Raw genomic sequence first — 15,251 nt, forward strand, 5'->3', positions numbered from 1 at the left:
GAAATTGGCATTTGAGCGCAAAAGCATGCAAAATATTCTCGGATGGTTCACCCACTGAAAGCTTACTACCAACAATCATCAACAGTAGAATCATCAGAGGCAACATCAAATCACACACATTTTTGGGTCTTTTTTTCATTTTATTCATTCAACTTTCTCCCCTCATTTTACAGAGTAGGAGAAGAAACAAACTGTCTCGGTAAACTAAAAAGATCATTCCCTTCAAATGGAGAACCCCAGTCCCGGGAAGCAGCAGATGTCTCAGAAGAAGCTACTGCACCATCTTGCAGTCCAGGCAAGGGAACAACAATACTCCCATTTGATGGAACCGGTCTCGTTGATGATTGAGCAACGACTCCTGAAGCATTTGACTCATACATCTGAGTATTACTCTTTGAAAATGGCGAAAATCCTAGCCATAAACCGTTTGACCTTGGTGAAGCTAAACTTCTATCCAAGGACCAGTCTATGTTAGTATAATCAAACTGCACCGACCCACCAGTGCTCCAGTCAACTGCAGAGGTTGCCCCTGATTGACCAGCTGATCCTAGTCCGGAAAAGAGTCCTAGAGAAGTAGCAGCAGCAAGCGTTGGAGTTGCACCTGTTCTATTCCAATTGCTATTGGTTGCTTGGTGATCTACTGAATTGCTGCTGCCACCAACAAACTGTTGTTGAGGTTGATACTGAAGTTGGTGGTACCTTTGGTTAGAACTAAGGTAGTTTGGACTGGGGCTTCTAGTGCTCGGGGCATGAGATAAAAAACCATTAGATCTCACAGCATCTGGACCATTAGTTGTATACCAATTAGCAGCTATTCCAGGAGGCGATGAACTCATAGTTGTGGCTGGAACTTGTTTAGTTTGGGGCCGCTGCATCATGATTAATGGTTCCCTGGATGCTACAGGTTGAAGGTTCTTAAACTCACCTCCAACAGGCACATATCGAGCTTCAGACTTAGCAGGTGGGGCTAACATTTGTAGAGGTGATTGCAGGGAATAAGAGACAGAAGAATTAGATCCTGAACTTGGCCACTTTTTATCAGCTGGTACAGTAGCCTGTTGGGGCTTTACCCATTCAGACTTAGGTTGTATTCTCTTTACAGGTTGCACATTTCTACTACTGGAATCTGAAGGGACTCCAATTGTTATTGCAGCCTTTGTATAGTTAAATTCCTTGTCATCTTTTTTGGGTTGATTTGGTAAAGGAACAGGTTTTGTTTGTGGCCTTGAGCTCTGACTTGCAACTCCTGACTGCTTAACATTATTATTGATAGGAGGATCACCTGTTTCCTCTGGCTTTGGTGGAGCAGATGGGGGATCAAGTTTCAACTCTCTCAAGGATTCAGCAGCCTTATCAAGATCACCGTCACAGTTAACAACTGCTCTTTCAACCTCCTGTTTCGAGCAATCATACCTGGTTACCATGTCTGCGATCTGAGCTAGCTCATCTGATATGTCAATTTTCAAATTGCCCCTACGTATGTTTGTATCCTTGTTACCATCTGCTTCTTCACCACCTTCAAACAGCCACGCTACTGATTCCTCAACCCTACCTTCATTCAATATCAGTGCCATTGTTGCTCTTTCATGAGAAAAGCCCATTGCAACAAGCTGCTGAGAAAGTGCCTCCAGTTTCCTTGACATAAGATAACCAGTACACCGCTCATGCAATTCCTGTGCTCGCCTTTCTTTCTGACGTTGATGTTTCTTCTCATTTTTCTGGCGGATTTTTTCTCGTTTGTCATTATCAGCTCCTGGTACCGAGTCTGATCGAACAGGGGCATTAGAACTTTTCTCTTTATGTTCCTCGGACTCACCAGACCAACTACCATTGTTAGAAACAGAATCATACTCAACACCAGCAACCACTGAGTTGACAGGATGCTCATCTGTTTCATCTATGTTCCGAAATCGACCATTAGCATGTATAGGTGAGGTAGGTGTCTGCGAAATGTCCAGTGTATGGAATGTTCCTAATAAGGGGTTATATGCACTGGCTGGAACACCAGCTACTGCATTACCAGATCCTGTAGGCTTTGCAGCAGCTTTCTGGGCTTCCTTGCTAGCTTTTTTGTCTTTAGACTTGGATCGGGATGCAGGAGACATCATTACAACAGCCCTGTAACATTTAAAAAAAAATTATGGTGAATTGCTTTACAAATGACTACCAAATAAATACAGGATTACATGCATCAACAAAGATAAACAAAAACTCCCAGTACCCCACAGAGCTAAAAGTCTCTTCATATAACTTATAAATAACATCATATGTGTAGATCCTTTGGCAAACGAGTAGCCACTTCCAGTAACACACTAGGCACTACTAAGGGGAAAACAAAAACATATGAACAGAGGCAAAAAGAGAAAGCAAAGAAGACAAAACAATAAGGGCATGTTATAAAATTAAACAGCACAAAATAGTCAAACTTCTCCCTTTAACCAAGTTTTAGAAAAAAAAAAATTAAGAATTAGGAGAGGGAGGGGAAGGATTTCCTGTCCGTACACTCAATGTATTTTGTGAACAGAATATAATCACACAATAGTTCTTTCACCAACTGTTCCTTCCTAACTTCATCTATGTGAGTGCAGCTGCAGAAATTTATACAATTACACATCTGGGCAAAAAAAAAAGGCAGAGCTCTCACTGCACAGGCATTGCTAGGTTTCAAAATCGAGAACGCCTCAGTCAAATTACAGAAAAATGCACATTACTGGCTATTAGTATTTCACACAGATATTGAAAAGACAAAACTGAGAGGGTAAGTATCACACAGTCAAGTATCATTTTGCCCAAAGTTTACCCATTCAATCACGTCCAAAGTTTTAAACAATTAACTGTAAGACAAAACACCAACATTCCATGTTCTCCTGTTTTCCATTTCTGCATTAATCAACACAGTAAACAAAAAGAATGGTTTTCTAAGAATACACTGAGACGCACAAAAACAGCAAAGCTTGTAGTCTTAACTGAAACAAAAGCCTAAAAACTCCCAAACTTTCACACGATCATCCCAACCTGAACAAAAATTCAAGTTCCCATAAGCAACCAAACCCCATAATTCCCTATAACACTGATATGTAACACCTCTGTCTAAACACCGAAAAATTTCCATTTTCTGCCGAAACCAAACATGTTGCCAAGAGCTGGGAACTCAACATGAAGAAACCTATAATCACAGCTAACTCAAAATTAAAAAACTGCAATCAAAGTCAAACGAAAAGTATCAGCATGAGTATCACGCTATTGCCTCTCGAGGATCCACTGTATCCCCACTTCACAATCTAAACAGACCACAAATTCCCAAATCACACGGACGAAAAAATAATGCTGAATCCGAATTACCCAGTTCCGTGATTGCACGAAGTTCAAAACCAGACAAGCGGCTACGAGCTCCCCGACAAACAAGGCGACATAAGATCGTAGCTGTAGTTTGAGATTGAAGGAGAGAAAAGTGAAAAAAAAAAAAGTATACGAAGAAAAAGAAGAACAAACCTAGGTTTCGGCGACGTTGTCAATGATGACAATAACGACGATGGAAGATCAGCTTTGAAGGGCGAAATGGTTAGAGAGAGGATGCGGACAGAGAGAAGAGAGATAGGTTTTTCGAGGCTCAAACTGAATTTGGTAGAATTAGGGTTTTGAAGAGACAGAGAGATCTGAAAATGATAAAACCAACAAAATTATTCAATACAAAACTAAATAAAAGGGAAGGAGAGAAATAAACTGAACTACAGTATTTATTATTATTACATAAATTCTACATTTTTTTAATTAAAGGAATAGATGTTTTAATTCTTGTAATGATTTAGAACTGAGTGTTTTAACCTGTAATAATATAATAATAATAATTATTATTATTATCAAATTATATTTTTTTAATTAAAAAAAATGTTTTAACCCTCTTGTAATAATTTAGTTGAGGAGAATTTAGGCATTTTATTTTAATAAGTTAAATTTCAATATTTATACTAATTTTAATTTTATATAGTTATTTAAGTAGAAATATGTATTAATAATTTTATTTTAAATTCAAATAATATTATAATTAAATTATATATTTAAATGAAATAGGTAAAAACATAATCATGTTAAGTAGTTACTATGTGTTCTCGTTTACTTGGATAATTTCTCTCTCTATGTCGGTTTAGTTATTTGTTTAAATTCTATATTTTTTAACTAAAAAAATATTTTAACTTCATGTAATAATTTAATTGATAAGAATCTAGATATTTTAACTCTGTAATCGTAATAATATAATTATTATTATTAAATAAATTATATATTTTTTAATTAGAAAATAGATATTTTAACTCTTAGTAATAATTTAGTTGACAAAATTTTATGCATTTCTTTATTTATTTATTTTCAAATTTAAAATCTAAATTAATAATATTATATAGTTAATATATATATATATATATATATATATATATTAAAATTTAAGTTTGTCTCATAAACTTAATATAACAACAACGATCCTATTCTGTGAAGGAAGTGTTATTCATTTTATTTTTTATTAAAATAAAAATATTTATCATGTCCAAAGTTAGTATTTACCTAAAAAAAACAAAACACTACCAACAATATATTTTTGTACACATGTGTACTAAAGATGCATCTTTATGGTTGGATTATATGATTTTATTTTAACAAGCTAAATCTCAATATTTATACTAATTTTAATTTCATATAGTTATTTTAATATAAATATGTATTATTAATTTTATTTTAAATTTAAATAATATTATAATTAAATTATAGATTTAAATGAAATATAAAAAAACATAATTATATTAAGAAATAATTATGTATACTTGGATAACTTATTTATTTAAATTATATATTTTTTAACTAAAAAAAGAAGTGTTTTAACTCCTTTCATAATTTAGTTGACAAGAATTTAGACCCTTGTAATAATATATTTATTATTATTATATAAATTATATATTTTTTAATTAAAAAATAGATGTTTTAATCCTTGTAATAATTTAGATGACAAAAAATTCAGGCATTTGTTTATTTATTTATTTTCAGATTAAAAATCTAAATTAATAATACTATACAGCCTATTTAAAAGAATATATATATATATATATATATATATATATATTAAAATTTAAGTATGTCGTGTAAACTTAATATAACTAATTGGATTGAACTTTTTATTTTTATTAAAATCCAAATATTTATAATGTACAAAGTTAGTTTTTTTAACTAAAAAACAAAACACTAGTAACAATATATTTTTGTACAACAAAGATGCGCATCTTGATTGTTATATGATTTTATTTTAATAAGTTTAATTTTAATATTTATACTAGTTTTAATATTATATATTTATTTATATTAAAATATGTATTGATAATTTTATTTTAAATTCAAATAATATTATAATTAAATTATAGATTTAAATGAAATAGAAAAGGACATAATTATATTAAAAGTAACTATGTGTACATTTAACACTTTATCGTCTCTATTTTCTTTAGTTATTTATTGTTATATAAATACCTAATTAATAATTTTAATGTTTTAATATATTAAAATTTTAAAATAAACTATATATATTTATACCTTTTTACAAAATAATTTTTCCTTTCTCTAGTTTTTATATCCAAACATTCTATATCATGTACCTTTCTACAAAATCAATTTTACTTACTCTTATATTCAAACATTCTATCATCTAATAAATCTTACAAATGCAATACATAGTTTGTCAAATAATTAAATACCTAAACAAGGTAATGTGAATTATTGTTATATTTTAATATATTATATTTAATTTATTCATATAAAAAAAGGAGTGTAATTTTTTATTGAAAAAGCCTTAATTATCAAGTAATTATTAATTCTTTCGTGAATGTTATATGTTTAAATTGATGTTTTATTTTATAAGTCATTTTGATGTATTATTTTTCACACTATATTTTGTAATCTATATGTAATAAATAATAAATTATACACTTGAAATTTTTCTTAAATTTTTTTAATTATTATATTTGTAACAAATAACTCAAGAAAATATATTATTATTATTATTATTATCGTAGATTAGCTAGTTGAGGACACCTCAACCTACTAAAGGAAGGGACACTCTGACCTAAATAGAAGAAGTTCGTATCATTTGGTTATTATATCTTAATCCCAAACGTTAGGGTGCACGAACAAAAGTTGGGGATATCTCGACGTATAGAAACAAGTACATCTCGGCCTAAAGAACATAACATATCAAGTCCCATATTGGGAGCTAAGTACATGTCATATTCGTACCTTAACTCTCCAATACCAATCCATGTAAGCAAAATAACAAATCACAAAAAATATTAAGAATAGTTAAGCAAATTAGGAAATCCTAGAACAAGGTATCTCTATAAACCCTAAGCCCAATTAGCATGACCCATTCAGGTATTATAAATAGTCATTGTTCGCTAGGTATGTTAGTAGAATCATACGTTACAGGATTGCTATTTTACTGTTAGTAACTAACTTAAGTGTCAGAGTATCTTTGCAGGCTCCCTCGCTGACATCATCCAGCCTTCATCGGAAGAAGACACCTCGGCATCAGTAAGAGAGTAGGCACTTGAAGACCTTGATATACTACGATGTGTAGGAAGATTTGTGTGCTTTTAGGCACATCTCAACCTAATAAGAACATTTCACACATCATGGGGCTGAGTTGAAAGGATAGACATGGTGTCTACTAGAAATATAGCAAGTAATAGATTCAAAACACAAGCTAAAGAGACAAACCAAATGACAATGATCATAACCCTAAAAACAAGACTGGCAAAGTTAAAAATTGAAAACTATAAAATGAATACCAAGTTCAAGAGTGATGAGGAAGAAAGGGGTCATCCTCGACCTAGTAAAATTCATGTAACATCCCCACCTATGCATGTCAAAACGATAGGGGAAAGTGCACATGGGGCCAACCCCCACACAACGATAACTGCCAATACCTCCACTTTGCTCTTATCGCCACAGAAGCACCCGTTTATAGAATCATATAAGCTTCACTACCACCAAGCTAAAAAGCTCTCCCAATTGAAAGATATGATGGCATGACTCATCCTGACGAGCATGTGCACATCTATTTCACCCAAGTCAGCCTATACACAGTGGAAGATGTAATTTTATACAAAGTGTTGCTTACATCTCTGAAAGGAAGACCTTTAGTTGGTTTGCCCAACTCCCTCATTTTTCCATAAACTATTTCGACACCCTCGCTATCCAGTTCGAGACTCAATTTGCCACGTATAAACCTTATCACCTTACATCACTAACACTAATTAACATATGCCAAGAGAAAGTAGAGTGCTTGAGGATGTTTCTGGAGCACTTCGGTAAGATAGCTCCTAACATTACAAACATCAGCCCTAAGGTTTGATGATTGTTTCTCAACAACCATTTTCCAAAAAAGTGTACTGATACATAGTAATATCAACAAGTATCATATCCAAATGGATTTAAAAGGTATATTGGTAGTTCGATTTTGGGTTGTTGGTTTTTGATAAAGAGTGCAAGTAAAAGTAGATAATAGTAATTAGATATATTGAGTGGAGTAGGAAATATAAATTGATTTCATCTCATATTCTTTTATTACACCGCTACTATCTTGTTTACTTACTATGCAAATCATTTAATGTCTTGGAGTACTCTTTCTATGTACATCTAGGTTCATCCCCGAATCACTATAACCTAAGGACTTCAAACCTAGTGTGATTGCTCAACTTTTGGTAAAATGAATCCTTGTTTGCTTTAATGTGCAAGATTCGTTGAATGAATCCTTGCCACATGCAAGATCCCTTCATCTAGCATTTCTTTTGGCTACTTAAATAATCACCACACCCACCGGTACAAGTATGATGATTTGATTGACCATAATTTGAAACCAGTTTCCCAACTTAGTTTTCGCTCAAGAATAATACAAACACTTTTTATTTTTCTACTTATGTTTCACCTATTTTATTTGATGTCTTAAAGAAAAAAATTGATATACTCTAATTGATTTTTATATATTTTTTATTTTATAAATATTTCATATGAGCATTTTTTTTAGAAAATAAAATAAAATCTCAATAAATTTCTCTTTTGGTAATTATATTTAGAATTTTAATTCTGATCGAATAATTTAAAAAAACAGAGGGTATGTCCTTTTTTAATTGTTATAATATTTATATTAAATTATTAGTAATAATGATTATATATATATATTATTTAAAAGAATACTTTGTCTTTGATTAAAGTATCTATCAAGAGTAGTTTAAACAAGTGGATTAGTTAAGAGTGACCGAGATCAGGGATAATTGTTTTTTTAATAATACTTAAGATATTTAACAACTAGTGATTAAATATTCAAATAATATTTAAGTTTTTAACTAAAATTGGTTATTTATAAATAATAGTTAATTTGTAACTTATAACAATAATCTACAAATTTAAATTCGTACGCTTAATTAGAAACTAAAAATAAATATAAACTAAAATATTAAAAATCATAGAATAAATATTTTATCTTTCCCTAATTATTGTTTATTAAATATTAAAATATCACTGCAATGTTTAAAAAAAATAGAAATTAATAAACTCATATTTAAATAAAATAACCTTTAACTGAATTTCTATCAAACCAAAATTATCTCGTCGAATAACTTGATTTCAGATAATACATTACCAAAAAAATAAAATAATATTTATTATATTTTATTTTTGCTCTCAAAGGAACTTTTAGAATTAGACATCTATCATTTTTTTTTTGTATATATCTTCGTTAAGTTAAACTACCACCAAATAGAATTAGCCTCATCTATTTGATGTCTTTTATTTTTAAAATAAATTAAGGTAAAATATTATTTAGAAAAAATCTAAAAATAAAGTTACGTTTTTAAGTGAACAAAAGATGTATGAAATCTATGTAGACAATTATATGTTAACAAGAGAAAATGTAAACACTGAAAATAAAATCACTTTTATTATTTAATACAAGCATTGAATTGAAGTATATTTTTATATTATAATTTAAAATCAATTTCACTTTATTTAAAATAAAATTCTGATTTATGAGATAAAAACCAGTTCAATCAATTGAGATCATGAATCAAAATACAGAAATATCTAACATAAAAAATACATGTAAAGGGTACAAAATATTTTTTTTAATATAATTTATGTTATCCAATCTTAATTTTTTTCCCATCATTTAATTTTGTATTCAATTTGTTCTCTCCATTAATAAACAGCTTCATTGAATTTTTCAAAATTTAAAAACACAGTGACGTGGTTTTCTCAATATTTAATTAAGTCCATCAATTCTAAAACTACTAATGTTTTAAAATACGAGAATGTCAAATTGAATTAAATAGTTAAATAATAAAAATAAATCGAATAAAATAGCTATATAATAAGACAAAAAAGTAAATAAACCTAAGCTTTCTAATTAAGAAATATTTTTTGAAGATATAATTTATAGTTTAAAATTATGATAAATATTTTATATTGCAAGATGTAGGTATTTGGAATCATTGATAATTTATAAAAAATATTAAAATTCAATTTAAGAATAAAAGAATGAAGTAATAAATTTTAAGAAACCTCAATAAAAACGTCCTGGATAAGAAAAAAAATCTTGAAAATATATTTATTTAAAATAAATATTAAAAATACATTTTATTAAAAAAAATCTTAAGATAAGTATTCTAGTTTAAATCTTTGAAAAGTTAGGTTAAATTTGAGATTAGAAAGCAAATAAAATTAGTGTTTTAGAATGGAAAGGAACGGTGAATATGAAAAGTTTGAAACAGTGTAAACCGTAGAAGACTCCTAAATTAGCGCTTCGTGGAAGGGGGAAACACTCCAAACACAAACACACGACAAAACAAAAAATTAAAAAATATAGTTTTTATCCCACTTTGCTTCTCCGTCTTCTTCAACGTTAATCTTGTTTGCTTCCCCTTTATAAAAGGTAAAGTGGGGTTTGGTCTTCTTCTCCAACCGTTTTTTCTATTCACAGCATGAGGAAGAAACTGGATACTCGTTTTCCTGCGGTAAGTGCTCTCTTTCCCTTTGTTCTTTCATGTTGAAAAGGTTGTTCTGTGTTGTTTTCATTCTATATTTATTATTTTTATTTTGTCATTAGGCTGATTTTGTTTCCTTGTGTAAAATGGTGTTTTTGGGTAACATAGGAGATGGTTTTCTCTTGGTTTTCGGTGTTCTGTGGTTCATGTGTTGACGTGTCTAATGCTTTGTATTAACATTCAGGCTTTACAATTGTTTTGGCCTTGAATTGTTGTTATGTTAATGAATTATTTTTTAATGTGTATGTTTTGCTGGTGAATATTGTTTTAGGATTTGTGCCCATTGGACGTTTAGTTATTTTGGATGATATAGGTTTTCTTTCCGAAAGACAAAGAAATACAACCACTTATCGTGCAAGTTTGTTCTTTCAATCACATCTTTTCTATCTGAAAGTCTTGATTCCGAGAAATCTTAAGGAATCCAAACGTAGTTCTATTAGAACAAACTATTTGCTGATTTTTAATGTTTTGAAGGAGTGATTGGTGCACATCTTAATTTTTTTTTGTATTATGGCTGTCTTAACTGAGATTTCTTGGTGTAATTTTTTTTTCAATTTATTGTCTTCCTATTTTGGAAATGGTTGTTGCCCTTGTAAAACAATCACGTGCTTTGATTTGGTTGTGGAATATCATTTATCGATTTTGGGATGTAAAACTTTATCTTTATTTTGGCACTGCTTTATGTCATATTTTGTGTATTGGAAACTAGGACAGAATGTTATTTGTAGTACTTATTCTCCTTCTAACCTTTTTCCAAATTTGGTATTACATGTCTATTTAAAAGAATTCCCTGAATTTGGTACCCCTCAAGTAATGGTACTTTTTTGAAGGGATTGTTTATTCCTTTTTAAAGCATCTGCTTCCAAGTACTTTCTATACTACTATAATTTGTGAGGATTGCATATCACATATCAATATCATACATTCTTAAACAGAGTCCTACATTGCCATTAGTAACAACAAAAGTCTTTTTCCTACTAGTTGTAGTGGAATATATATGAATCAAACAAAGCTTCAATTTCCTATTATAAGTCATGTTCATAGGGTAATAAAATCATTTAAATATAAATATAGTTTTTCTTGATCACTCCCTTTTTCTCACTATGGGACTACCCTCCATCTTATGTACTTTATTTATCTGGATTCTATTGCTTTTTCTCCACACATACCTAAACCTTCTTCATGTGGGAGATAGACTTGTGGGTCTTCTGTGGTCCACCATGTGTTCTTACACTATTGTTGACCCTGTTGTACGTATTTTTGATTGATCAATTATGTACAATACTTGCTTAACTTTTGTACTCTTACTCTTTTCTTCTTTTAGGAGGGTAGTGGTGGAATTTGAGCATTGGTTACTGTTGGGGGGTTAGGACAAGCACAGTTTTTTTCCCCATTAGGCAACTATTTATTTAGTTTCTTTTAGTTGAAAATTTGCTCTTCATTCGTTGGGGTGGAATTTCCTTAGTTGAATTAACCGAATGCTGTTCTATCTTCCATGATCTGGTTTTAGTCATTTTAGTAATAATTGTGTTATCTTATAGAATTGGTATTTGACAGGCCAGGATTAAGAAAATTATGCAAGCTGATGAGGATGTAGGGAAGATTGCAATGGCTGTGCCTCTTTTAGTTTGTAAGTAATTTTACATGCATATTCTATTTTTCTTTTTGCCTTCCTCAAACATATTTTACTTTTGTGCTTTTGGGAGTTTGTGATAAATAGTCTCTGATTTACGAAGATTCATGTTTATGCGTTGCAGCTAAAGCACTAGAGCTATTTCTACAAGATTTGTGTGATCGAACATATGAGATAACTTTGAGGAGGGGAGCCAAGACTATGAATGCTTTTCATTTGTAAGTGAAATTCCTATTTTTTATAGTTTCAAATTTGTCTTTGTCATGTCTGTACGAAGTGGTTACAAGTTTTACAATCCTGCACATTTCTCTGGTTTTGGAAATGTAGTTATGAGAACATCACATCAGGTCTAAATTTCTAATGATAATATGCTCAGTCTCATTTTGATGTCTTAGGATTCTTCTACAGATTTAATATTCCATTATGTGTGACATTAAATTCCCTCTTCTGCCTAACATGATTAAACATATTAATAACATCTATGGAAGAAAATGTTAGAATGGTCTTGCTTTTAGAACACATGCTTTTTACCTTCTCTTTCTGGTTTCTAAAAGGTCAAGTTTCTTCCATCCTTTGCCTTTGCAGAAAACAGTGTGTGCAGACCTTTAACGTCTTTGACTTTCTGAAAGATATTGTCAGCAAGGTTCCTGATTTAGGTGGTTCTGTTGCAAATGGTGATGACCACACTGTCAAGAGGAGGTTTGTGCTTTGGTTAATACTCTTGTTAGCGGAACTAGTTTCGGTATGCTAAGTTTTGTCTATTTTATATTAGGAAAGTTGCTGAAGATGATAATGATAGCCACGAGGAGCCCAAAAGAAATAACAAGGTAATATATCAACTGTATTCTTGTGTGATTACACCTTTTGCTACACTGAACCTTTTTACTGGTTAAAGAAAGAATTTACTATATTCATTAGGAAAGTTTACTAGTGGCTGGTAATGAATTCATCTACATATAGTCTTCAAAACTTTATGAAAATGTTTGGTGAAAAGCATTGTTGTAATGAGCAAACAATAGAATAATAGCACCTAACATGGAAATTATAGCTAAGAGATGCAGCATTCTAAAGAGCATATGCCTGATGTTAAATGCTATCTGAATAATGGTTTTTCTTTTTTTCATGATTTGAACAGGCGGAGCCGGGACAAACCAGCGGCAGAGGAAGGGGTAGGGGAAGAGGAAGGGGTAGGGGCAGAGGAAGTAGAAATGTAGTAGATCAAGAGATGAGTTCACAAGCCAAGTGTGAAGAAGATTCTGAGGCATTGAAGCAAAATGAAAAGCAGAGTCAAAGCAATGAAAGCATGGAAAACGCATCATCACCTGAAGAAGTTAAGCAGAGTTTTCCGGTGAGCAAGCCGGCTCAGGTGTCGATTCGAAATTTTGACTTAAACATGGACCCAGATGAGAATATGGAATCGTTAACATCACCAACTGCTGTTCCAACCAGTTCATCAGCAAAATCAATATCAGAAGAGAAACATCATGAGGAATATCCTGGATGGTCCTTGTCTGATATGGAAAAAATGTCCATTGATCCCATTCAACTAGCTAACATAAATGGAAGGATTGATGAAGATGAAGAGGATTATGATGAAGAAATGTAAATAGACATGTGTGTGTTTAATGATGACTTCTCATATAGGGCAGTGACTAGAAAACTCTAATGGATAACTAGAGTAGACTTTTTAGGAGCAGTGTTAGACAGAATCCTTAGTAGTTAGCAAGATTAGGAGGGATGATAGGCCATTCATTGATTACTCTCTTAACAATCTTTGTTTTAGGCCAAAAGTGGAGATATAGATTGTTGCAATTAGAAATAGTGTCAAGGTATTGTAATTTGAGAAATTTTACATGAAGATTTTGGGTGAAGTGCGGCTTAAAATTTCAAGTGTTTTATCTGTTATGATTTTGTTCTTTCTTAATCAGATTCATATGCAACGGGACGGGCACGGGTTTCGCTATCCCATACCCATCCCCCCGTAAAAAAAATTCATCCCCATACTCAAACCTAACGGGTATTAAACTTTTGACCCATCTTCATCCCTACCGGGTAACGGGTATAATCTCGTACCTATACCCATATTCATTTTCTTACTACTTCAATATTAATTTTAATTAATTTTTATAAAATAATAAAATTTATATGATAAAGGAAACATAATATTATCAAATATTCAATATTAGAATGATGATTGTTTCCTCCATATCAAATACTTTAAAATAAATTATAATTGTTTACATTTTATATAATAATATCAAATAAAATTTCATGAGAACTAAAACAATTATTAAATTTGCAAATATTAATGAAACATAATTGATAAAATTTAAAAATATTTTTTAAAAAATATAAAAGAAAAACAAATATTCAAATTAAAATATATTTTAAATGTTTGTTTACTTCAATCTTTTAAATTCTAATAAATCTTTTTTTTATATACTAATAAAAGTTATAATACATCATTTGATCAAAATGATACAAAGAACAGAATTGATATTTTAAATGTTTGTTTACTTCAATCTTTTAAATTCTAATAAATATTTTTTTTATACACTAATAAAAGTTATAATACACCATTTGATCAAAATGATACAAAGAACAAATAATAATCATAATATACGTTTAAAATAAATTATAATTGTTTACATTTTAGATTATAATACAAAATAAAGTTTCATGAGAACCAACACATTTATTAAATTTACAAACATTAATGAAACCTAGTTAATAATATTTAAAAATATTTTTTAAAAAGTATAAGCGAAAAATAAATATTCAAATTAAAATATATTTTAAATGTTTGTTTACTTCAATCTTTTAAATTCTAATGAATATCTTTTTTATATACTAATAAAAGTTATAATACATCATTTGATCAAAATGATACAAAGAACAAATAATAATCATAATAAAAGTTTAAAATAAATTATAATTATTTACATTTTAGATTATAATACCAAATAAAATTTCATGAGAACCAACACATTTATTAAATTTGCAAACATTAATGAAACCTAGTTGATGAAATTTAAAAATACTTTTAAAAAAATATAAAAGGAAAAAAATATTCAAATTAAAATATATTTTAAATGTTTGTTTACTTCAATATTTTAAATTCTAATGAATCTTTTTTTATACATTAATAAAAGTTATAATACATTACTTAATCAAAATGATACAAAGAACAAATAATAATCATAATAATAAAATTTTAACATAGATCTTGTATCTTTTGAACTTCAATTATGTTGGATGGTGATAAAAAAATATTAATGACAATTACATTAAATTTTTATATTGTAGTAAATAAAAGTTATTTATATAATTATAGTGAAAAAATTACAGTATGATTGATAATGAGTTAAAAAATAAAAAATAATTAAATAAAATATATCGAAATAGTATTATACATAATGAAAATAAACAAGAAATAAAAATATTAAAAAATTAACAAATGTTTACAAACAATTTGAGAGACTATTGAAAGAAATCGCACAAAAGAAAATAAATGTATAACTAAGGGTATGATAAATTGAAAA

The 15,251-nt window shown here is 29.7% G+C and overlaps 2 protein-coding genes across 4 annotated transcripts; one reads left to right on the plus strand and one right to left on the minus strand.

Moving 5' to 3' along the window:
- Positions 1-35: 35 nt before the first annotated feature.
- Positions 36-3,690, minus strand: LOC114194325. Of its 2 annotated transcripts, XM_028084467.1 has the most exons (3): positions 3,493-3,685; positions 3,343-3,383; positions 36-2,118 (listed from the first exon to the last, which is right to left on the minus strand). In XM_028084467.1, the coding sequence occupies exon 3, from the start codon at positions 2,106-2,108 to the stop codon at positions 168-170; it is 1,941 nt and encodes a 646-aa protein (XP_027940268.1). In that variant the 5' UTR covers positions 2,109-2,118; positions 3,343-3,383; positions 3,493-3,685; the 3' UTR covers positions 36-167. The 2 variants fall into 2 exon arrangements, with proteins under 2 accessions (XP_027940268.1, XP_027940267.1); XM_028084466.1 differs by lacking the exon at positions 3,343-3,383 and having other exon boundaries at positions 3,493-3,690.
- Positions 3,691-9,851: 6,161 nt separating this feature from the next.
- Positions 9,852-13,599, plus strand: LOC114193593 (dr1-associated corepressor-like). Of its 2 annotated transcripts, none has more exons than XM_028083464.1 (6): positions 9,852-10,046; positions 11,634-11,706; positions 11,834-11,927; positions 12,295-12,408; positions 12,482-12,536; positions 12,845-13,599. In XM_028083464.1, the coding sequence occupies exons 1-6, from the start codon at positions 10,014-10,016 to the stop codon at positions 13,313-13,315; spliced, it is 840 nt and encodes a 279-aa protein (XP_027939265.1). In that variant the 5' UTR covers positions 9,852-10,013; the 3' UTR covers positions 13,316-13,599. The 2 variants fall into 2 exon arrangements, with proteins under 2 accessions (XP_027939265.1, XP_027939266.1); XM_028083465.1 differs by having other exon boundaries at positions 9,886-10,046; positions 11,618-11,706.
- The last annotated feature ends 1,652 nt before the right edge of the window (positions 13,600-15,251 follow it).

Source organism: Vigna unguiculata, chromosome 8, assembly GCF_004118075.2.
Source record: "Vigna unguiculata cultivar IT97K-499-35 chromosome 8, ASM411807v1, whole genome shotgun sequence".
In the NCBI taxonomy this organism is placed as follows: Eukaryota; Viridiplantae; Streptophyta; class Magnoliopsida; order Fabales; family Fabaceae; genus Vigna; species Vigna unguiculata.

Bases quoted from the DNA above. Each gene is read 5' to 3' on its own strand.
- LOC114194325 (XM_028084466.1), bottom strand. From the start codon at position 2,108: ATGATGTCTCCTGCATCCCGATCCAAGTCTAAAGACAAAAAAGCTAGC.
- LOC114193593 (XM_028083464.1), top strand. From the start codon at position 10,014: ATGAGGAAGAAACTGGATACTCGTTTTCCTGCG. The intron at 11,707-11,833 runs GTAAGTAATTTT...TATGCGTTGCAG, and splicing joins GGCTGTGCCTCTTTTAGTTT to CTAAAGCACTAGAGCTATTT. The intron at 12,537-12,844 runs GTAATATATCAA...TGATTTGAACAG, and splicing joins AGCCCAAAAGAAATAACAAG to GCGGAGCCGGGACAAACCAG.